The 24,851-nt window shown below is 39.3% G+C and overlaps 2 protein-coding genes across 6 annotated transcripts in view; one reads left to right on the plus strand and one right to left on the minus strand.

Moving 5' to 3' along the window:
- The window catches only part of ALS2 (alsin Rho guanine nucleotide exchange factor ALS2), a 44,869-nt gene extending 22,375 nt beyond the window's left edge, over positions 1–22,494 (minus strand). Inside the window, exons 1-13 of one of the 5 annotated variants that reach the window (XM_026109528.2) lie at positions 22,375–22,494; positions 18,858–18,925; positions 16,886–16,974; positions 14,085–14,239; positions 11,526–12,439; positions 8,775–9,135; positions 7,686–7,854; positions 7,152–7,248; positions 6,655–6,732; positions 5,444–5,620; positions 3,612–3,783; positions 3,046–3,226; positions 1,278–1,343 (exon numbers count right to left, since the gene is read on the minus strand). In XM_026109528.2, the coding sequence (XP_025965313.2) occupies positions 1,278–1,343; positions 3,046–3,226; positions 3,612–3,783; positions 5,444–5,620; positions 6,655–6,732; positions 7,152–7,248; positions 7,686–7,854; positions 8,775–9,135; positions 11,526–12,439; positions 14,085–14,239; positions 16,886–16,905 (2,390 nt within the window). In that variant the 5' untranslated portion in view covers positions 16,906–16,974; positions 18,858–18,925; positions 22,375–22,494. Of the gene's footprint in view, positions 1–1,277; positions 1,344–3,045; positions 3,227–3,611; positions 3,784–5,443; positions 5,621–6,654; positions 6,733–7,151; positions 7,249–7,685; positions 7,855–8,774; positions 9,136–11,525; positions 12,440–14,084; positions 14,240–16,885; positions 16,975–18,857; positions 18,930–21,839; positions 22,188–22,374 lie in introns of those variants that run through there. The other 4 variants (XM_064515205.1, XM_026109603.2, XM_026109762.2 and 1 more) reach the window with 4 other exon arrangements.
- Positions 22,495–23,260: 766 nt separating this feature from the next.
- Positions 23,261–24,851, plus strand: part of CDK15 (cyclin dependent kinase 15) — a 42,868-nt gene continuing 41,277 nt past the window's right edge. The window contains exons 1-2 of the mRNA XM_026109939.2: positions 23,261–23,462; positions 24,643–24,740. Coding sequence (XP_025965724.2) covers positions 23,343–23,462; positions 24,643–24,740 — 218 coding nt within the window. The 5' untranslated portion in view covers positions 23,261–23,342. The remainder of the gene's footprint in view (positions 23,463–24,642; positions 24,741–24,851) is intronic.

The following is a 24,851-nucleotide window of genomic DNA, read 5'->3' on the forward strand; positions in this document are numbered from 1 at the left end:
AAGCTGACATCACTAACCACTGCCTCAGACAGCATCCTGGGGGGGAAGGGCAGGGAACATTCTGAACATAGAATCATTATCTGCAAAGATATTCTCATCTTCCTAATGCAAGTAACAGAACAAAACTTCTAAAACATCTCCTCCCTGAAGTTTCAGAACTTGAAAAAGTGTTCTTTGCCTAATGAGGCCCTGGTTGCAGTAGGAGAAGCCATCATGCACAACTGTGACACCTGATGCAAAGAATTCAGTATGAGTAGTTTCTGCATCCAGAACTTTTCAACACTAATTATAAACAAACTTATACTTAGTTGCAATGCTGTAACTTGAACTCAGACTTGCTGTAATTCACCCTAAAAACGAGACTGTCAGCATCTCTCTGCAGTAGGATTTTAAGTTTAAGCCACTGGCACTGGTGCTCAGGTGCCAAGGATTTCTTGCATTAGGTACCTTGGCATTTCAAAGAATTTCCAATACCATTGCTCATGCTATGTTCAAAGCACTCCATAAACAACTTTAATAGAATAACTCTGAGATTAATGAATTTAAGAGGGAATGCGATTACACAGACATCGGTTAAACTCTTCATTGCAACAACAGCACTTCAGACTTCACAGCACTAGGGTGAAAGGTGCACAGTACCATTACTTCATTTTCTAGGCAAAAATATTGTTTAATTGAGAAAAGGCTTTACTCTTTGAGACCTATAAACTTCAAAGATATTGTCTCAGGCCTCAAGACAGAGCATAGAGGCATAGAGGATACTTGTGCAAAAATGTTGTGCTGTATTTCTGCGTCATTTTAGAGCGCTTCTATAAATTTAGAGAATTCAAACTGAATAGAATTAGTATCATCTAATTCTTAGAGAGTTTGCTGTCTGTATTTTTTACAGCAATATTTGAAAGGACAAAGTATCAGCAAACACTAAATAGATGATGAAAATTTAACCTCAAGAGTAAGCTTTCAAGAATCATTATTTGATGTACTTATTCAGATTTCACGGAAATTACTGTTTATGCTTTTTTTCCCTCCTTTCCCCACCTTCAAGATAAAGCAACTGAACTCATTCAGCAGTATTTAAACTTAAATTGTTATCACATCTGAGAGCAAGTGACTTTCTTCCTCTGATGGAAAAGAAGTTAGCGTACTCAGGTATGCTGAGACTGAGTTACCACATGCTTGTTACTGCATCCATGCACACATATACACATACAGTTCTTTAAAGTACAATTATTTGGAGTTTTTGATCAACTAGCAAATAATGGTAAACGTTTTCTTACATTGCTGGCTTTGCAAGGAGCATAAATCCTCCCATTACCAGGAAGTTTGTTACTGAAGTGCAATACCTAAAACCAGAAAAGACAGCTTCAGTTTCAAACTAAAAATATCTCTGGGAAATTACAACAGTTGACATTTCAACAGTTTAGCAAGGAGATCCGAACATTGTGCTATAGAAGTTGAATTACTTGAGAAAATACTAAACACTGAGCTACTCGATGCTGGTGAACACTTAATATTCACTTTCCATATGGAAGGCAGGACATGCATTACTCTTCCATCTTTCTGCTGCCACTAGTACAATGCAGAGAGATTACTTTGCAACAGAAACTTTGGAGTTTCCCTCTTTAAGTTTTGGGTTTTCCCCCAAATATGGGCACGTACAGAGCAGCTCATCCGTTCCTACACACTAATGCTGCTAGCTTCTATTTATCTTCAGGACAGGAATTTCTTTTTCCTACTATTCAACATTCAACCTCTTACTTCTCGCCTACCAAAATGAAAACCTTAAAGAAATAATTCATGACACATTTCTCCAAGAAGAGAGGTCTCAGTACTTGAGTTGCTTGATGGACCCTTGGAAGATGCTCAGATACTACACCAAGGAGCACATATAGGTTTTGATGCCATACATGGAAATGTGTAAAGCATTAAGAAAACAAAGGAGGACAGCAGAAGATGGGCAATAACAAAGACAACAGAAAAACAGATGTTTCAATCTTCGACAGGAACAAAAAAGAAGAAATTAAGAAAACCCTTCTAATCTGAGCAATAATGACAGTCAACTCCAGAAATCCAAGTTACAAAAGAACTGAAATCAGAGAGATAGCAAGCAGGGGAGAGAATACCTGCCTATGATTATGAATAACTCATTTGATAAAAATTTGATAAACTTGTTGGGTTAAAAAAAAATTTACAACTTACTGCATATTCAAAAGACTACTGCATAGCAAGTGAAATTTGTGACTTTGAAATTTTGTTCCCATATGGATTTTCAGATGTCTAGTAACTGAGACTACATTCACAAGACATTTTTAGGGTCTCCCCCTCTATCAAGCCAATATTTTCACAAAAGCCTGTGGGAATTAAGTATGTTGAGACCTCTGCGAGGTTAGGTTGAAATTATCCAGTAGCTACAAATGTTATTGAGAACAAAGACATCAGATAGCCTAATCACATAGATTTCACCTCCCAAACCATTTATGCTTAGGTGCATAAATATAGTAATCATAATAATTCAGACTTAATTCTGGGCATGAGAGTCACTCAAGCATCCAGGTGAAAGGTGTAATGCCAGTTATTTGGCAAATACCAGGACAGAAAAACTGTTCTTCTGGGATGCAATTTTTAGTTAACAAGTTTTGGTAAGGCATTTTGTAACCACAATAAATCCCAAAGGTAGCTTTACTTAGTAGCCTAGTAATAGCTACTCTATTACATTGTATTACAATATCCTAATTATTAAGTAACAATTGTGTCACTTCACAAGATGCATAAGCAACAGGCAAAAAAGTTTCTATGTAGAGTTTTACATTAGGAAAGCCAAAACTGTCCAGAATGCTCTGCTAACAAAGATCTTGAAATACACAGCTCAGTACAAAGTGGATTACTGTCTATGTAATATCCTCCATAAATTTTAAATTGCAAGAATATAATTTGCATGGTAGTTTCTTATGCTGTTTTCCTTATGATTACTTTCCCCTAACTCAAAGTTCTGGTCAGTAGACTAAGCTTGCAGAGACTCAGGATGAGAGAGAACTAGATACTTGCTCGGTGTAACTATCCAGGAAGAGACTGGAATGCTTCAGGATGGCCAAGCTCCTCGCTTCTTTTACTCCATGAAGAAAGCTACTTAAAGCAGCTCCATGTTGACCAATGAGATAGCATAACTTGCTGAACCTGCTTGCCATTTCCTGCAACAATTGGATTGTATTTGCATTGCCCAAGTTATCTGCAACAGAACAAAAAGCAATTTAGCTTACTTTACAAGAGAAGAGCACCCATTAATAAGGAGAATTACCTCACACTACTATTTCGATGTTTTATCAACAATTTCACTTCCTGGCAACATTATTCAGAATCAGGAAATCAATGATTTTAGACTAAATATGCCTCAAACCATTAAGTTATGGAACAGTTAGGAAAGTGTGAATACTAATAACCTAATGCAGATGTCAAAATGCAGCTGTATTTCACTAATAGCCTCAAACAGGAAATAGGAATATGATCTTAGCTTTATCTTTAAAATATAAAATTACTTTTAAATTTTGCATAAAGAAGTTATTGTAGAGCTTAAGGGAAATGCTAACAAAGAACACGTTAAAAGAAGTTCTTACCTAAACCTAGAAGAGGTCTAAGAACCTGAGATTTGATCTCACTCAGTTTAAAATAAAATCTTCTTTCAGTAGAGGCCAACTCATGCAAACTGGCAATATATCCCATTATGTTTTTGTCTACCAAGACCAAACAGTTTTCCCCACCAGCTATCACATTGCTTATGTACCCTATCTGAAAGAGCAAAAGAAAAAAAGAAAAATAAAAAAGCAGCTTTAATATTTTTCTTTTTACCTTCCAATTTAAAATTAGAATGATACAGAATAAAAGATCTGTATCTTTATTAGGGCTAAGTAACAGTAAGTGTCAGATATCCACAATGACAAGCAATCCATTCAATACTGGCTTAATAAAAGAACGGTAAGTAGAAGAAACATTTGCAGTTAATGCTGTTCATTTTCCTAGCATTGACACAGCCTAAGAAGCAACAAATGGACCATCTTTTAAGACAGCTCACACAGCTGTTACTTGTGTAAGAGTTGATGATCACAAGTTCAATCATTAGAACTGCAATATCTCTCTTTATGCATATATCAACAATATTGAAACTAATATCATCACATCAGCTATTTCTCCTTACAACGAGGAAGGAAAGATTACAAGGGTTTAATATTTACAATTACTCTCTGAACTTAACGTCAGTTAAAAAGAGCAATACTACTGTTCCAAAAAACTGGATTAGTACTACTTGTATTATAGCTCACAGTTGTAGGAAGCAAAATTTTTCTCTAAAGTTTGCACAAGTGCCACTGATACACTCTGACTCCTCATTAATTCTACTTCACATGCAATGCTGTAAAGTTAACTCAGTGTTTGAGCTCTACTTTTATTTTCTTTGTTGTTGAATAGAGGATTCCCCAGAAACACTGAGCCAGAGGTGTTCAATAAGCAACCCAGAGGGCAATTATGACATGCAAAAGCCAACTAAATAGTCTGCTAGACCATCCCATGACTGAAGTGCCACCCAGTAAGAGAAGGAAAGGGAGTGGCTAGCAACAATCTCACAGAAAAAAATACAAGTGTGTATGTACGCTCCTCAGAACCACTCTCCAGTTGCTATTCTGCTAGATCTCGAGAAGCAGCAATGAGATCCACAACAGCTGAGAGACAAAGAGGTACTTTCTACCCTGCCTGTCTCCTGCCTGCTACCTTAAACTCAGGTTCGTCTGAAACCAAAGAGCTTGCAGCAGGACGTGGAGTCAGAGCACACAGTACCCCACTTCATACCAACTTTAAGGCAGCTACAGTGAGATTCAGCCTGGTAATGAAAATTGAATAGGGGCACCTCCTCTCTCCCATAAATATGCAGATGCACTTTTTGGTGCCTTTGCTCCGTTCCTCCTTTACACCCAGAAGAAAGGCCAGGGTGGGGGAAGGAGATGGTCCAGAACTCAGGGGGACCTTCCACCCATTCAAATAGATGTGTAGGAAATGGAACACAATATAAAGCTGGGGCACAGAGGCAATGCCCTCATTCACTCAAGAAGCAGGAAAAAATGAAGAGCAATGACACCAAAGAATAAACTCATGAAGATGGTGGAAACATAGCATGATATGAGGGTGCACTCCCACAACATGCACGTATTAGAGGAAATTGATTAGAGACATTGGAAGAAACTCCCTTCCCCTCAAACACAAGGAAAGACAAGAAACAGGCAGGGAACAGAACAACACTAAGAGGCCTCCTGCTTGCCCCACGTAGCTGTGCTCCTGGTTTGACTACAAGGAACAAATTCCTTGACTAGACAACCTTAAAGCTAGCTGAAGAACCTGCACTGTGTCATTTCAAAAGTTATCAGTAGGACTGCACTAACTTAAAGGAAACACCACTTACCTTACTACAAGATAGTAACAGAACTGGACTCTTTGTACAGTTATTTTCATATAAGTTATTTTCTTTTGTTGTCTCCTGGCCACTGTAATATAATCCAGGTTGGAAATCTTCCTCATCTGTCAAGAACAGGGAATAATCTGGTCCTGCTGCTGTACTCCAAACACCATCACCAAATACCTGAAATTCATGAGGAAAAAAAAAAAAAGACATGAAAAATCACCACCTGAGGCTGGAAGGAGAGCAGAGTTCCCAATGCTTCTGGCCACACAAGCAAGAAACAGACCTGACAACATGCAAAAGTATTGCAATAACTCATTTTTCAACACCAATGTCTCATTAACAAATATTTTTCCTGTGTTGTGCTGAAAGTGACATTTCTTTCCATTTTGCTTTACAACAGCTGATCATCTGCCTTTAAAATATGAACGGTTTTCATTTTTAAGTGGACTTCAGGTAAGCTTGATGAAAGTTAGGACATTGATCTCCCCTCTCTATTTAACTGGGAATTCTATGAATTTGGGAGACAGATGTACATTAATTTGCATAAGGCCCAAACAGTAAAACTCTATAGCTAGTTTTCCACAAAGACAGGCAAGCATCTGAAAACACAGTCAAGGGTCTGGTCTAACCCCAAATCGTCATTTGGCTATTTACTCAATAGGCCAAATGCTGAAAAAGGCCAAAACAGACAAAAAGCCCACTACCAAGACAGCACTGATTTTTGTGCAAGATATTTTACTAACAGCTCTAGAAATACACAAATAAACAACAAATACAGCCATGATCTAGTAAAGCTAAACATGCTAGGAGCAGTTGTTTAGAAAATAAACAGTGTTCCTTGGTATTAAAAGTCTCAGCACTGCAACATTAATATCAGAAAAACCAATAATAAGGCAGAAGTGAAATCTGGTTATAAAATATAGCTGTCAATTTGGAAAAAAAAAAAAAAAAAAAAAAAAAAAAAAAAAAGGTAAAAAGCAAAGAATCCCACCCCCCCAAACAGTGGAAGTTTATGGAAATGAATTGTTGTGTAGATTTTCACAGGTTCGTGTAAAGATTAGTGTCACACAATAAATCAAAGGAATTAACAAATCTACTACTTTACAGCACATGAATCCATAACCAAGATCAGTTTTTAGAAATCACTTTACACTCACTCTTATTGGAAGAGGCCCTAACTTGAAAGAAGAAAAACATAGAAAACAGAGTACCTTTGCAAGACGAGGGACTGTTGTTGGGGAATTTAAGTGACCAAGCTGGCCAGAGGTATTGCTGCCCCATGAATACACCTGTGCAGAACACAGCCAAACATCAGAATGTAACAATATATACACACGGACACATACTGAACTGTAGTAGTGCAACACATCAACAGTGCAAACAGACACAAGTCAAGGGTATCAAGTGTATGTACCAAGAAGCACTTCCCTAATCTCCACTGTCTTCCTATATTCTCAGATTATGTCTTCTCACATCCAGAAATGGAATGTGCCACATCAAGTCATCAATCTTTAAACATAATATTGATGACACACGCACAAAGTTAGGCAAAAATTTAATTAAACCTCCACTAAGCACAGTGCTTCCAACTCTCCTCCCACAAATGGGAACAAATGTTTAGAAGCAAGAGAAACAAAAACAAACCTAGAAAATGGCAAACATGACAACCACGTCATAGATAAGCAGTAAGTTATATGATCACTTGTACCTGGGATTTGGCAGTGAGTGCTAAGGAATGATGGCCACCAGCAGACAGCTGAATCACTTCCTTGCCATCTAGGCTTTTCACACACAGTGGCTGAAGCCTGTCAACCCCCAGAACCCATAAAGGAAGAAAACCAAAAAACTATCAGAGGAATTCCTAACACAAAAATAAAATCTGAGTTTTATTTTTTCCCAAAAGCACATTAGAGAAAACAGAAAAGTACACGCAATCTTTCGGCAATAAACCAGCTTAGTCAAAAAAATCCCGAAGGGCAAAAACTAATGATGAACCTCACCCCAATGAGGACAATACTGTCAAAATTTCATCAAAACTCCCAGCGATTACAAGGGAGAAGTTCTGACTGACCTAGGTTTCATGAGAATATAGCATAAACTATGCTACTAGAAGGATCTGAGGTCAGACCACTTAAAGAATAAGAACTCAAAGTAAGGGAGCTGGCCGATTCTGACAAAGTTTAGTACTCAAGACTTCCTACTGACCTGCTGAATAAAGAAGCTTTTCTCAGAGAAATCTCACCTTGGCAGAACATCACCATGTCCCAGTTGTCCTTCCTTCCCCTTTCCCCAGCTCCATACCTCCGTTCTTAGAGATGGTAAAAGAGCATCAGCCTCACCACTGTAGGTTGGAGTCAGAGCTACAGTCCTCATTTTTGCCCGCCCTACCTTCCGTAAGAGTCTAGGAGAAACTGAAAGCAAGCCAAGAGAAACTAAAAATCAATGTTTAAGGCTTAAAAATAAAACAGAAACCAAAAAACCCAGCGCATCATTTCAGACAAATACACCGTTACACAGACTGTGTCTTACACGGTGAGAGTATCATTCAAAATAACTGATCAAGGAGTCTCTAGCAGGTCTTAATTAAGATTCAGAGCAAATGCTAAAGTGTAAGAAGCTAGATTACTCATACACAGGAGCAACGTGTGCTAATAGTAGGTATGTCCTAAGCAAGTTGTAGATGCTATTAGAGAATGATGGGCACATGAAAACTATGTGATTACACTAAAGCAAATGAACAAAAACAAACTATATGTAAAAGTAAGTATATTTTGAAAGAAAGCATATCCTTGTAGTGAACATAAGTATTCCATAACTCCTCAAAACTCCTCTCAGATCCAGAACCAGTATAGAACTAAACCATATAACTCTGCATTCAGGAGTGATTAACAATGTTAAAACTTCCAAGGGAAGAAGCTCATTAGCTTTGAAGTTTGGCAATTGGAACTGGAATATTTCTAGGCCCCTGTCTCAAAACCAGGCCAATGCAGTAGGGATCAAGGGCCGCACAGACCTTACCTGCTATGCAACATATATGAAAGGCAGTTAGCCGGCTCAGGTCATTTTGTAAAATATGTCCAATCTACCACAGTGAGCCCACTTTACTCATGAAGAACATTTCTAAGCCCAGCGTGCTTTTGATTTTATTAGGATGCAGTATTTGCTAGCCTTTGCCCCCTCCCCCACCTTCAGGTCCTTAAATATAGTTTATAATTCACAAACACCTTTAGCAGAGGATTAAATTTACGTCCAAGTGTGTTGTGTCTTCAGTTACAACCCTTTACAGTATTATAGCTTTTCCAGTCCCTTGGCTCTCCCAACACACTCTTACCTTGTGACAACAAGCCAGGCAGGGAAAGTCTTCGGCTCACTCCTTCAGATTCTTCCTCTCTAATGTCTACTAAACTGGAACTCTTCTTTCCTTGCATGGATTCCAGTCTGACCTGCTCTTCTCGACTGTCTTTCAGACCTTCAGGCCCTGGGGAACTGCTGCCAGATTGAGATCCCATTTCACTTGAAGATGTGCCATAGAAGTTCATTACTTTCTTCAGAGACAATGCTCCAGCTTCATATGTAGCAGCTACTCTCACACCAACTGCTGATGCACAAGAGGCCACCAAGCTGTTCAAGGCAGATGTGCTGGTACTTGGAGGGCCCGACACAAAAGCACCAAGTTGTTGCTCTTGAGAAGGCTAAAATCAAAGAAAAATCAAAGTATGTCACCCCACTGTTACACAGTATCTGATATGATAATACACACATTCACTGTTCAAACTATGTGCTACACTGAATGAGATGCTGTGATGAAGCTTTTTATACCTACATGTAAATCTATTCCTCAGAATCATGTTTTGTAAGGTAAGACCAAGCACCACTTCTACATGGCCTAGGCTTTGTCTGTTCCTTGTAGCTCATCCACAAGAGGTTGTGGATTGGTTTTGTTTTTTAAACACCAAAAAAATTGTGTCTTTGCAAAACAAATATAAAAAGGGATTTAATTTTAGGCTTATTAGCAGCTTCTCTGCCACTGATTAAAGTGCATCAGTGAGCACACTGTATTTACAGAAAGATAGGTTCCCTCTTTAATATATTAACAGGGAAACACAATGATTCATTCATTGATTCATTTTGCAAGGTCTACCTTAAGAACCTTGTGCTGTATGTCCACTTATGCTACTGTTGTATCCACATAAAGCATAGTTAATAATCAGCAGTTAGCTGTTTGCCACTAGGAGTAAACTGATTAAAAGCAGTCATTAGTACCAGCACATTATTTGCTATTATAGCAACCTATTTACCCACCAAGTAATAAACAAAGCACAAGGTAACACTTGACCTATTTAGCAAATATCAAAACAAAGCCAGCAAAGTCCTGGTTTCCCATTTAATACAGGTCCCTTAATACGTCTTACTTTATCCTGCAAGAAAGAAAATTATCTTCGATCTCTTCCCCCCCCCCCCCCCCCCCCCCCCCCCGTGAGAGACTTAGGCCAAAGGATTGGTCCTATTTACTTGTATTTCATTCTTATTTATAAAAGCTAAAGGTATGCCTAAGAATACAGAAAAGCAAAGTCCATTTGTATAGGAATGGAAAGAGAAGGCAAGGATTTCATTAATGCTGAAACATAAAAGTAGCCTCCCCTCTGCTCTTCAGATTGTGCAGGTATGTTCAACTGTGTTAAGATTCCGTTAATTGATTCCAGGCTTGTTTATTATTACTGGAACCATGCGAGGGAAACAGTATCTAGGAACAGGGAGTTGAGAAAGGAGCACAAAACTACTCGTTTCAGTGGATTCCCAAGAGCAAGAGTGCTCACATGAGCCTGAGGAGCTCACAACTCCTGGAATGCACTCATCTCAGCAAAAAGCTGCAGGAAGGATAACTGTATTCAGACCATGCTTCTTTCTCTGAAAGAAGTTTCCCTCATAAGAGGGAATGGAAACTAGCTGAAACACTAACACCATAATAAAGTTATGAGATATTTTATTTTTAATACTACTTAATTTTTTTTCTTTTGGCAAGCAGAGGTGATGATAAAAACCAACCATTTATTAAGTACTATTAAATTGTGATATTTATTCCCCAGAAGTGTCCTGAAAAAAACTCCTATAGTAATTTTTTTAAAAAAAGAAATTGACCTACACACAAGAATGACTACAGAATTTTTCACAATTCTGCTATGAATTTTGCATACGGTACCAGAGTAGCAAAATTGTTCTTACAAAAATGACCTTGACTATAAATCATCCAGTAGGATAGTACTTGAGTAGGAATTGCCAGACTGTACTCTAAGAGTTTAGATTAGTTTTCTGACTAATAGTTTTTGGCTTGTATTTTCTCTCCCCCCACCCCTTTAAAATATGATTTTTTAAGTCATTGAAATGGTAGTATTTAGGCAGAGAGCATGTTTCTTGAAGCTGTGTGTCAAATGTTTTCTGATGCCTATCAAGAAATTACTATTCTGCAATAGCATTAAAACAGTACACTTGAACCATTTTTTTCTGCATTGTCCAAAGAAAAACAAATATTACCTATTTCCCATCTCTGTTCTAGATTTATGGAACACACATGGTTAACATCAGAAGCCTTTAGGCAACATTTTAGCATTATCTCTTCAATCTTTACTTACTATCTAGAATTTTTAATTGATTGAGAAATTAGACTTATAAGGGATTCATTCCATGTATAGAAAAAAGGTTCACCTTAAAGGTAAACTAGACAAGTACCAGCTTACTGTCCCACACAGACAGGAAATACATGCATCAATGAAGGGCTGGAGAAGGGAACAGGAAACAGGCTTTCTTGGTTCTGATACTATGGACCACAGAGGCAAAGCTGGAGCACTGTCAAGGCTGCTCACCTTAAAGGCAGCTTACAACTGAACAAGAACAGCAGATAAAAACTCTTCCACATACAAGCTGAGAGCCATCACAGAGAAAAAACTTTTTGAAACTACAGAAACACCCCACTTACATTAAACACTAAAGGAATATTTCATTTGTGATCAGTATAACACAAAACATCATCTATACAGCATAAGAGGAGTTGTAACACATTAAGAACCGGTCACTAGGTACCAACCTGCTCAGGTCCTGTACTGACACTTTTCTCCAGGCTCTCATTTAATAAGTTATCTGATAAACTGTACTCTTTCACTTCTTTTTTGTCGGGGAACAGAATTTTCCCAGGACTAGAGATTCCACTGTCCTCCTGCCCATCGTTGTTGGAAAGCATGCTTGCTCCATCAGGTTCTAAAGCAACAAGTGTATGTTCTTCCACAATGGATTTCTGACAGTCTTCACTTTGGCTACCTGTTACACTTTTTCTTTCTAGGGTCTCCAGTGAAGGACAGGAGAGAAGATTTTCTGTTTGGGTATCAGCCAGTGCTACACCCAGTGGGCAACAATGACTATCTGATATGATTACGTGATCTTCCTTGTCTGTCATGGTAATGAGGAGCTGGCTGCAATGATTGCACCTCTCTGGGATAGGCTTCATTTCCTGCACAGGGAGACACTGTACCAGAGCCAGGCTGTGGTAAGCTCCACAAGCAACCTGGAGCACAACACGTCCTGCCAGGTGCTCTACCTTCTGTGGCTTTATCACTGGGAAAGTTGTTGTTATGAGACCCAGCTGGCAGCCACTCCCCCAGGCCCATATTTCCCTGCTTAGTGATAGTGCCAGGGTGTGCTCCTCTCCACATGCTAGCTGCAAAATCCTGACTGATAGCAGAGGACTGGTTTCAGAATCAGAAATACTGATGGGTTGTGGTTCTGGCACATACAGTTGATTAGCAACTGCACATTGGCCAGCAGAATTGTTTCCCCACATGTAGACCACACCACCTTCTGTCACGGCTCCATTATGGAAGCTGCCAGCTGCCACTGTAATAACATGCTGCCCAAGCAAAGTTTTTTCTAAGATAGGACTATTAGCACACGACTCCTCTGGTCCTGCTCTCCAGGGAAGCTTTCCAAAACTGTAGACCTCTCCACCTAAAAAAGACAGCACGGTTTTAATGAAGTTAAGCCGACACAACAATTTGAAAAGAGATTCAGATGAACGAACATCAATTTTTAGCTTATTCCAGGCTCTGCAAAACTATAGTATTGATGTCTGAAGGCTGCTGATTGCTCTTCGCTATTGCTGCTGTAAGTTCTATACCTGGTATTAACATTACCCTGTACATACGTGAACATTGCTGAGCTAAGTAATACTTATCTACTAAAAATTTTACTACACCAAAGTTAACAGAATAGACTGAGTAAATCCATTTTAAAAAGGACCAATGAATGCTGATCCACAGCAAATACATAGATAAATAAATACAATTCATCTTGCTGGTGCAAACTATTCAGAGGAAGCAACACTGTTAACAGAAGGTACATGAGAATTAGAGTACATAACACATTCTATTTCTTAATACAGGATGTAAATTTAAACTGCAGCCTTTTAAGTTTTCCCTGCTCTGTACTCCATGCATACAACCATGCTGGAAGAGCACACTGCAGTACAGAGCTCATCCTTCCACACAGACATCTAGCACCCCCAATTGTACTGACCGTTTGCCATCCTAAAGTAAAACAGGAAAACATTGCCCTAGCATGTGGAAAGGGGGTAAATGTACCCTGCTACTGCTTTAATTTCTTCTTTTTTTTGTAAAATCACAAGGCCCCTCCTCCAAATATCCTTACTTTTATCTGAAATGATTGCAGCAATGCCAACGCAAGTTAGTTCACTAATTATAAATAAAAGCAAGAAAGCAGAAATCTATTTTGAGGATGAATTTTGACAACAGTTGTTTTGACAGTGATAAAAGAATGATAAGTCATATCTGTAGACATCATCCTTCATTGGGCAAGAACATATGGGCAAAAAGTCTTTTTAATTATGAAAGAAACATGTTCTCAAAAAAATACTTGAGCTCCATAACTACATAAGCTCTGATAGATTAGAGATGGCTAAAGCAGGTACTTCAATAATCTGTAACTTTTTCTCTTTTTAAAACCTGAAACCTGGTTTCATTCAAAAGTGTAAATTCTCTTTCCTTAGAAAACATCAGAGAAAAATCAAAGCAGCAACTTCCAGTTTATTTGTTACAACTGTATGCCTGTTGATCATCACAAGTAAGGACCAAGCTATACAAACACTAAAAGGAACCATCTTTTAGAAATTCCTTTTTTGATTCATGGCTCCAAACTGATTACAAACCAAGACTCACTCTAATGCATCTGCTGCTATATCTGCTAGCTACATGTTTTTCCAGAAATCCACAGAAACCAAAGCTCTTAGACATCGTGAGAACTTGTTGCTATACTGTCTTTTTGGAACAAAAGAAGTGACAGTAACTTTCATTTTGAGCTAACAGGGTTCAGATTGTTACCATCTTTAAAACAGAAACCCAGAGGCATTGTTAAGAGAAAAAAGAGCACATAAGCAGCCCTGCATATAATTCCTATTCTGACACAGTTTTAAGTGACTTAAAACTAAGAAGGAAATACTGGCAACATTATAAATTTAACAGTTCAGAAGTTGTATATGAGACTTAAGGATAGAATCAGACAAAAACTCTAAAAGAAGCGAAACTGACAGTTAAAGCTTGTTATTGCATCAAATCTTTAAAATGAATACATTTATTACCTTCTGTTAGAAGTAAGCCATGATTTATTCCAAGGGCTGCCTGCAAAACAGTCTTTCCATTGAGGCCTGGAAGTCTTTCTGGAGTTACAGGGCAGGAACCAGCCTTCCAAACATAGACCAGGCCTCTCTCTTTGGCTCCTTCTGCCTCTTCTGAACTACAAAAAGAATGGAGGAAGCACAGAATCAGCTTGCAGTTTTGTATGGCTCAGTAACATGCAGTTTGCTTTTCACATATGCATGAAAGACTTAGTAGCTCAGATATCAGCTTTAATTTCAGGAAGTCCATGTACTCCATTTAGAATTTGATGATCTTAATTTAAATGTTATTTAAAGGAAAAACAAAAATCTTCAATAAAAAAAATCATTAGGTTTGTTTTTCATTTGTACTTTACTATCTGAAAAGCAGCTGAATCTGATGTTAGTAACCTTTAAAATATGCTTATTCACAACTAACAGAGCCTTTATGTTAAATATTGTATTTTTTGCTCACTGTGAGGAGATCAAATGAATACACACTTCTGCCATTACAAGTATATTTAAGGAGATAGTTATGTCATTTCCACTCACGGGTAGGCAACTCAATTCCTACAGAAATAGTGAGATTTATAATGTTAATTCTTACCGTGTCAGAAAATAGAAGGAACACTTCCGATTTATTGATTTTATTTATGTTTTGCATTATTGTATTTTTGGAAATTAAAATGCAGAAAAACAGGATAATAAGTGTGTTTTTATCAATTACACACAATGCCAAGTGTGCTGGAATTATACAAGAAGCTCTCAAACATGTGCTTTTAAAAATAATACAGCAAATGAAAAACTGTCTGCAGACTGTACAGTGAACTGATTGCTTCCATTCTTAGTGTCTTCGAAACATCACGCTCACAAGATCTCATCCTTTACCTACTTTTATTTCTACCTTTAGAAAGAAAAATGAGGATTTTTTTGCTTTTTCTATTCTTAGTGAGTTTCTCAGATTCAAATGAGCCAGTCATTCAAATGAATGAACCAAAAACCAAACAAACAAACAAAACAAAAAACCTTGAAGCACAAAGGAAGTACCCAGGCTTGCAGGAATGACTGCAGCTATCCAAAGCTGCTTTAACACTTCAGCAAACTCTGCTTTGAATGCTCAGTCAGTAACTTCTTCCATTCAGCAGAAAAGTTCCTCAGAACTTTGACAACAAGCATACAGTTTTAACTATTGATTTAATCATGCAGTTGAAACAAAAATATAATTTTGAACTTTAATATAGACTGACAGCATTTCAAGTTCAATTAAGACCCATAAATTCATTTACAAAGTCATATATAATAGATTGTCCACCCTACAGTAAAAACAAAGTTTCATTCCTTATTTGGCAACAGTCTAAGCCATTTACTCCCTATATAAATCAGTTCTTGTCAGCTTCTCATGAGCTTGTGAACTGAAACACGTAAGGCAGTGAAGAGCTTTCATGGAATGGCAATGGATGTCTAGAAGCAAAAGCATAAAGCAATGCATGTTTTCCAACACTGAAGGAATCCTAGAAAAGGCTCGTCTGATAAGCTGCATTGCTGGCACCTTCTAACATGCAGGTAGCACACTCGAAACAGTAAGAACCTATTCATGCTGACTCTGATTTCTTTTAAATTAAGTTTTGCAAATTGCATTGCATAGGATGAGCTACACCTTAGTACAACGTGCCTCTCAAAGATCCAACATCAGGTGAGACTAACTAGTAGAGATGGAGTCATGTCTCATTTTCTGTTCCCACCTCCAGTATCCACTTGAACACAAAAACTTCTGCACTGTGAGGGTGGTTGAACACTGGAACAGGTTGCCCACAGAGGCTGTGGAGTCTCCAGCCTTGGAGATATTCAAAACCCAATAGGACACAGTCCTGGGCAACCTGCTCTAGCTGACCCTGCTTGAGCAAAGGGGTTGGACTGGATGATCTTCAGAGGTCCCTTCCAGTCCCAACTATTCTGTGATTGTGTCTTTTTCCACATAAGAAAACCAACAAAAATGTTAGTCAAGAAGTCTTCTAAAATTTGGGTAAGCAATTTAGTCCAACTAACATGCTTTGTATTTAAAATGCAAAGCGGACCCTGCATTTTAATACTATGTATTTGTGCTTAGAAGTAAATTAAAAAAGTAACCAACTGCGTAATACACAGATGAGAAACAAACTGGGAAATCCAACATCACAGTTAGCCAAAGATCAAACAGTGGATTTCACTCAGAAGAGCAAAGCACACCAAAGAACACAGCACAATAAAATAGAGAGCTTTCCTCAACCTACTGTGCATTAAATTTAACCCGTGGCCTAATGTTTGGGCATTTATCTGTTTAATAACTCTTCAGAGAACAACGTAAGATATATTTGGACATTCATACACCTGGATTCATTAGAAGACAGTACCTTTCCATTCCAAAACACCTGACCCCTCTTGTCAAGTATCTGAGTGGAAGAAACAAGGATAAAATAATAGTCTATTTGCAGGGCTATCAATCTAGAATCAGAATTCACACATGCAGATAACAGATATGATCTACTATTCACCAGATAATGTTACTTTCAAGTTTCTAGCCAACAGCTATCCATTGATAACTCTCAGCAATAAATTGGAAAAAAGGTTTCTGTTATAACAAGTGTTCTAGACATAATTAAAGCAAAAGCTAGGTTATTCCTCTTCTCCTCCCCTTTAGCTCAGTTTATATAATAAGCGTATGCCGACATCACTTACTTTCACAGGGTGATTATTAATTGGCACATTTCAGGAAGCCTCTACGGCTTCACCTAGCTGCTCATTCTCACCTTCTTTCCTGTGAGTCCATCTGTCAGTGGCAGCACTCCATCACCACCAAATCACTCCTCTTTCAAAAGGAACAATATAATTTCATAAACTGTAAAACATACAAAATAAACTGGCTATGTAATTGCAAATACTATCAACTTTGCAAGAAACAAGAAGCAAAACTTTATATCCCATGTGTTAAATAAGTGAGCATTTCCACAACATAAAAATGCTTAAAAGTATTCAGCTTACATGCACTGAGTTGGCAGACAAAAGCTAAACAGCCAGAGCTGTCCTACCTACTCATCTTACAATAGATCTATTGTAAGCACAGACTAAACAAAACCTAGTTGAAAGACAGAAACGCCTAGGTATAGAATGGACTTTCCCAACAAGAAACACTATTAGCAACTAACAAAATGTAGCACTTGGGATACAACAGTGACCATTCAATGATTACTTATTTATTCTACAGAAAATAAATATCAATTTTTATAATTCGCATTATATCACTCAAGAAACATCAAAGCAACGTATCTGATCCATTTTCAGTCTAATACATGACAGAATTCTATGCTCAAGCAACACTGATAACACATATGGATTTGTATGAGCAGTAAATGAGTTGAATTCGTGACTGCATTCCTGAAACAAAGTATACATTAAAATCTATGGTTCTGTTAAGGCCTGGGCAGAAATGCAGAAATCCGATCAAGAGTTCAAAACCCTTCTTCATGCAATCTGATAGCAGAGTGTCTCTGAAGATCTGACAAGACCACAGAATCCAAGGAGACAAAAGTGGCTGCTCTACTTACTTTGTCCTTTTGATTTTGAATTTTGTAAGTTCATCCTTCACACCTACCACCTTTTCCATTTGCCATCATATTCTTAATAATAATTAAAATAAAAAATATAGATAGATCTGTGTGGAAACCCTTAAAGCCAGCTCCTCCTCCAGCTTATTGTATAATTCAGCTGGAAGGAAGCCACATAATTTCAACCCACTACAAAATAAGTGAAAAGAATTGTATGTGGCTTTTGTGCAACAAGCCCATAGTAACAGATTGGAGATTTTACAGTATTTTTTAAAAATCACAGTAAATAACTACCATGTTGGTCTCTGCTTCAGAGATACTCCATACCTGAGCAAGTCAATGCTGCAACTGAAGTTCTCTTTATCTTAGACAAATCTTCAGAAAGATCCTTTTGTATTACTTTTCTCGTAACAAAAGGGAAGTTGCCAAGAATCCTTATTTCTTATATACACACACACACACACATATGTATTTAAACATTCAATGAATTGTAATTTTCATTGATCTACTGCCTTACTAGATGGACTATTAAAAATTTTAAGTTACATTAATGCAGGCATATGATATTTATTGAAGTGAAATACATTTCAGACATAATTCTTTGTTACACAATTTTTGTTATTTTATAGCTGCTCTCTGATATCCACTGTAACAAAAAACAGAAAAAAAAATTTAAAGAATGTCCTTTCAGGACAGTGCATCTCCAAGAAAAGTTCCAGAGGGAGTAGCCTGAAGCCTTAGATAAAGGAAGTAGAAATAAAACCTGGCCAGTCTTGATGACAAATTACAGCTTTGTTTATGTTGTCTGCTGTATACAGAAAGTTTCAATTCACACTGGAAACACTAATAAACACTGATAATTCACTAACTGAAATACCAAATTAAATTCCACTTCTAACATAAATTCTAATACTTTCACTAAACTAGTGCGAATAATGAAGTATCAAGCAGATTTATATAGGCAGAAACAGCAATAGCTCATACATCCACAGAAGTAACCAGATTTCCAAATACAGGACACAAAATAGAGAGATTTGGACTTCTAGGCTGGCAGAAAACTTATTTCAAAAACTTAAAAAGTCATAAAATAAGAAATCAAACTCATGTGATACAATAATAGTGTGATGAGTCATATGCATTTTGGATGTAAAAAAAAAAACCCACAGAGCATACTTACTAGGAATAGACATACACTAAGTCACACTTGCCACCAGAAAGACTGCTTTGAATATATTTCCTTCCCTCCTTCCTCAAAAAAAAGAAAAAAATATATATATAAAAAAATCACTTTTATACAGAACTAAGGAAGTCTCACACAGAAAATGTCAATAGCACTTCAGTAGCAGAGGTGTTGATGAAACATCAGAAGAAAATGGAAGCATATTTCCAAAACTTCTGAATTTGTGATGTGTTCTTGCACAGAAAAGTACATTCAATTTTTCTTTTTTAGCCTACTAAAAATCATCTAATTCTACAACTCATTTTCATGAAGATGCTGGCACCTGTCCTCTGTGAAGAACTCTAGCTTTGTGTATAAATGTCCAATGAACCGGTGAATCAGGTGAAGGGACTGGAGCTTCCATAGGTCCACCAGAATGTCAGTAATCATATAAATTACATGGTATGTATTTAAGATCAGGGAAATGAAGCTTAAAACCTTCAGCTTTATAACTTAGGGATTATTCTAAGTGCTTGAATTTCAAACACGAGGGTCAACCGCACAAAAATTTACTATATTAATTTTCACAAAAAATTCTGTTTTTAACAATAGTGAGTTTTAAAAAATGGACAGCTGAATACCTGTTCTGCAAGATCTCCCTTAAGGCACAATTGAAAAGTGATTGATATAATTATTAAGGAAGAAACCTGCAATACAGACAGACTAGAAATGAGGACAGTGATATGATGGCAGTCGTCTGTTTTGTTTTCTTTACATATATAAGAGAAAAAAATATCACACTTAAGGTTGCATTACTAAGCATTTATGTAGATTATGGAAAACAATAGTCAAACTGTTATCTTCCTACAAATTAGACAACTCTAAGACCTACTGTTAAATAACTTTCAAGTTCTGTGCAAGTTTTCATTCACTCCTACAACAGCACAATGTTATTTCCATTTCACAGCTAATACAAAATACTAGTCACTTACTCACAGTTACAAAATTAGCTATAAAGTTCCTTATTTCCAGCTAGGATATGCTATTTTCCTTGCTGATTTTCATCAAATTTCAATTTTATATAATATTAATATTGTAGTATTACAAATATATATATATTTTTTCCCCTGTTAAAATTATCTGAATTGTTATAAGTAGCTAAGTTTAATGCTCACAGAAGAGAACAACCATGCAAAATACATAATTCTCATGGTATGGAAGATTGGTATGATAGCAGCACCTGCACTCCTCTGCCCACACATTTACATTCTACATTTTCACTTGCAACATTGCAAGAGGAAAACTACAAAGAGGGCTGAATAGTGCCAAACTATGAAACGGATTTGTGTTACAGACAGATGGCTACTAGCATGACACTGATGTCATACTTTCCACTTAGAGTGGAATGCTATTCCAAATTCTCTAGAAATCAAACACTACCACACCATGATAACCTGCTAGGTCACAGGGAGCGAGCTAGAATAAACATTACACTGATTACTATGGAACTGTGTCCTTCACTGGACACTGACTGCTCAGTAAGCAGCATCATAGGTATAACAGTAATCATAGATTCAAGGCTGAACAGGAACAACAGGTATGCCCCTGACTTTCAAAAATACTGGAACTCTCATCAGCCTCAAATATACATTGTCATCATGTGTTTATTTACCTGGTACAGTTAGTAAATGGACAACACACTTTCACTTCTTTATCTGATACATTTATTTACATATTTATAAACAAGCTTTTAATAAAGTTGTTGCACCATACATAGTGAACTTATGCTAACAAGAATAAGTTTGTTATATTTATATATTATATTTATGTATTATTATGTATATTTGTTATATTTACACAAATTTATCTGCACAGGTTCTGAAGGGTTTACCCCCATGCTTCGTAGTTCAAAACAAAGTTGCCAATTTTAGTCTCCTCTGCATTTATATAACCATTTATTATTGTTAACTATAGTTCACATATATGTACTACCAGTTCAAGAAGCCCTTGGGTTTTTGTTACCACTGAATAAGTACAACCAATGTTTTTAACACTGTGTGATTAATATCGTCCCAGAGCAAAATGAAACAACCTGTTATTGAAAGACGGCAGTGGTCCCTTTAGCAGAGAGCTCCATAATGTTAACGTAAGTTCCTATGGATGAGTGACAGTAGCAAACAAGACACAACAATAAAAGAGTCAGAAAAAAAGCAACAAAAATGGCTTAGCATGAGCTAAAAGAATGCAGATGAAAATTAACTGCTACAACTCCTGTTTTTTATAGTTTAGAACTTACCAGTTTGATAAGAGACTGATAAGAATTTCTGAACTAATATCCCTTCCTCCTCTCTTTCTCTCCTGAAGCTACAACTTTTTCATTTAGCATATGATGAGATGCTTTCCCTTCTGAAAAGTTAGTTCCACAGAAACTGAAAGATGATAACTAGAGCTACTTTTGATAAATCACCACATTATAGGAGTGGTGGTTAGGTCTTGAAAACAGAGCTCAAGCAGCAGAAGTCTACAACTATACTAAACTAGTTGCCCCTCAGTACCTTACTAAAAGTATTTTTGTGCTGGAAGAGGAGGTCTGTGAGAGTGGCAGCATGCTGTCATCTGCAAATAAGATTTCTGCCAAGCCAGGGCTTAGCACTCAACAGACTGCAAAAGCTGAAATAGCATTCGGATTTGAAGGACCAAGCCATGCAGAGAGAAGGGCCTCAAAACGAAAGTGGAAGGAGATAAAGCACATATGCTATTAAGCTTAGATGACCTCTTTCCACCACAAAAGAGGAGTCCTTTAGAAGTACCTATAGAAATAAACCTTCTCAACAGCTCTGGCCTGCTAGCCTCTCAGAGCTAGGAAAGGAATTAGCTAGGCAGTTTCTCTGTCAGAGCTGTTCTACAGTCTCTTCCACAGCTTTCCAAGCCCAGTCCCCTGGGTGCGAAGACGCCTGCTCTGTAACCACCAGCACAGCAGAACAGCACATCGCCACCCACCCTCGAGCTCAGGCCGGGGAGCTGCGTGGGGCTGAAGGGCCAGCCGGGTTCCCGCCACGTCTCTCAGCTGCCACTTTTTCTTCTGGAGAGGACAGCCGCTTCCCCCTCTGCTCGCTCCACAAGCCTCCCCAACCGCCCCCCACCTGTTACCGGCACTCCTCCCGCAGCCCGGGCAGCACCTCTGCCGCCAGAAGGGCTCCCCGGGAAGGCTGCGGAGGAGCCGGACCCCTTCGCGCTCGCTGCGGGGTGATGCCCCCACAGGGGCCCAGGGGGCACGAGAGGGCTAACGGCAGCGCGCAGCCGTTGGTGGTGGGGGAGGGGGCGATTCGAACGTAACGGCCTCCCCCCGCCCGCGCGCGCAGGCTGGCCCCCACGTGACTGCAGCTCCCCTCCCTCCGGAGGCAGGGCGCGCGCTCCGCCGGACCCCCCCCGACTCGGCGCTCGCGCCCCCTCCTCCTCCTCCTCCTCCTCCTCCTCCTCCTCCCCGCTCGCTCGCTCGCTCGCCCGCCCGTCCTCGCGCCAGCGGCCGCCTCACCCGGCGCCGCGCTCGCCCCAGCTCCGCGGGAGGAGATCAGCTGATTCACGCGGGCGCAGGGCGGGGCCAAGCGTCAGCTCGCGCGGGCCGCGGGGCGTGCCGTAAAGAGGCCGCAGCCCCGGGGGCTGGGCCGAGGCGCGGGCGCTGACGGGTCCCTCCCTGGGACAAAAGAGGCCGAGGACCGTTAGGCAAAGGCGGGTCAGTCTCCGTCCTGATGATCTGCTGACACTGTACGAAAAGCAGCACAGAGCCTTCCTGGCTCAGGAAGATAGTAGCCGTTAAGAAAGAAAAATAACACACTTCCCGACTAGATCAGATGCTCAGCTGTGATTAAATGTATAAACCCGAGCAGACTAACCGCCCCACTCTGGGATGCTCACTGTGCTTCCCACCTTCACATGATCCCAGAGAGATTTTCTTGCCAGAACCTCTGTGTGAACTTAGCTCCATTAATTCCTCAGCATTACAAAGACAATACAAAATTTAAAACCAAAATCCTTCTTGCTCACTGTCACGGTGCTGGTACCCAGAGTCCCTGCTGGAGTGCTTTCCTAAGGGGTGCGGAGAATTGTAGCTAATAGGAAATACTCTCCAAACACTGCTCCTGCAGCAACCCTGACTCACCAACCCTGCTCCTATAGCTCAGCTTAAAAGCTAATGGCATATAGAGCAGCAACTGCTACATATGTGTAGGGAAGCCAAGGCCTGTTGCTGTATGAAACAGACCATTTAATTATCTGATACATCACCCTGAGACTTGCTTAACTGAAATGACGTAGTAGCAGCAGAAGGCTTCCATTTGTTGCTTATTTCCCCACCTTCAGTTACAAAGTTTTTCAAAGAAAAACTGCAGAAATCATAAGACTGCTTGAAGCAGAGACCTCATGCAAGTCATATGAACTCTTATTACAGACTGAGGGATGAGGAGGAGCATAGGAGAAAGGAGAGAGAACTTCTAGTTGGACAACATGGGAGATGTGCTGTGTGCAAGCGCTCCCGGACCGGGATGCTGCGGTTGCTGCTCAGAGGGAAGGGGCTCCCAACGTAACCCCGGCCTCCAGCACGTGGAAGCGGCGCCTGCAGTAGAGGTATTTGATATCACACCCTGATACTTCAGCATCAAGCTAGATTAAAGCTGGGATCTTCCATTTGTTATGGAAGCATGAAACATCCACATTTTCCTCTAACCAGCCAGCGTCAAACTTTGCAGCTTCAGGCTTGTGGATTCCCTGCTGAAAGAGGACTAGATTACAACAAATGCCTTTGGTGTGAGGATCTGGGAGGAGACTGCACTCCAGTGAGCCCTGTGCCAAGGAGGGATTGTAAAAAGGGGAGGGCAGCCAGCAACCTACAGTGTTCTGGAGGAGGCAACATGCCACAGATTACAGGTCCTGTTATATTTGAATCAAATGATAATGCAGGCATCTGTCCAGTGTAGCTGTTCATGAGGCGCTTGCAAGCTGCCTGCCATTCATCAGTACTATTTTTATAGCTTTATAGTTTATGGTACTGTTAGGCTGGATGGGCCAAATTCAGAGGCTGTGTAAATTATATATGTGGTGAGAAAGGCTCAACATAGAGAGGTTTAGAGGATAAAAGGAGAGAAGCCATAAATTTAAACTTCCTGAAATTTCACCCTTGCGTTTGGCTCTTAGTCCCTGCCCTAGCAGATTTCTATCTAGAGAGGAATAAATCAAGGCTAAGCAAGAATGATGTGCATTTAGACTGATGCTGACTGAAACACCCTCAGTAGTTAGGGCAGCTCTGTCTTCGTGTGTTCTCAGGTTTGGCACTAACATCTACCAAGACGGGAGCATGCAGACAGTTGCTCCCCTTATGCCCCTCTCGGAAACCGTAACTGAGTTCCATGAATGGGGGGAGGGAGACAAAAATTACACAAAGTGATCAAAAGTTAGGGCAGTCAAGGAGAAAGGAAAGAAGAGTACCAATAAAATGGTTGTTTGCCTGTGATACAGTTTGCACCCTTTTGCTCTGCCAGCTGGCAGATCTAACCAGAGCCCCCTTCCTGCACCCTCCCCGCAGCCCCAGCGGTTACACATGTCCCAGAGTTGGAGCCAGGGGACTCAGAGGCTGGGGCAGTACGCTGATCCATTCCAGGAAAAGGGTGCTGTGGAGAAGTTTGGAGTGGTGAGGGTTTCATCGGGTGACCATTCGTAGCTGTGAATGAGCATTTAATTGCCAAATGACATGCTAGTAGCTTCTGGTTCTACCCACCAATCTAAAATAGATACCATTTTCTTCAAGAAGCAGAGACCAGGCATTCCATTTGGAGCTGCCACATCCTATGTATACCTGGAGAAATTATGCGAAGGCTCCTATGCAACTGTTTACAAGGGGATCAGCAGGTGAGCAAGGACCAGCAATACTGTTATTGCATCTCCTGAACATGGCAGGTACAGGAATTCATAAGGGGTCAGGCAATTCTGAGTACTCAAAGCAAGATAAAAGCACATCAA

The sequence above is a fragment of the Dromaius novaehollandiae genome, chromosome 7 (assembly GCF_036370855.1).
Source record: "Dromaius novaehollandiae isolate bDroNov1 chromosome 7, bDroNov1.hap1, whole genome shotgun sequence".
Lineage (NCBI taxonomy): Eukaryota > Metazoa > Chordata > Aves > Casuariiformes > Dromaiidae > Dromaius > Dromaius novaehollandiae.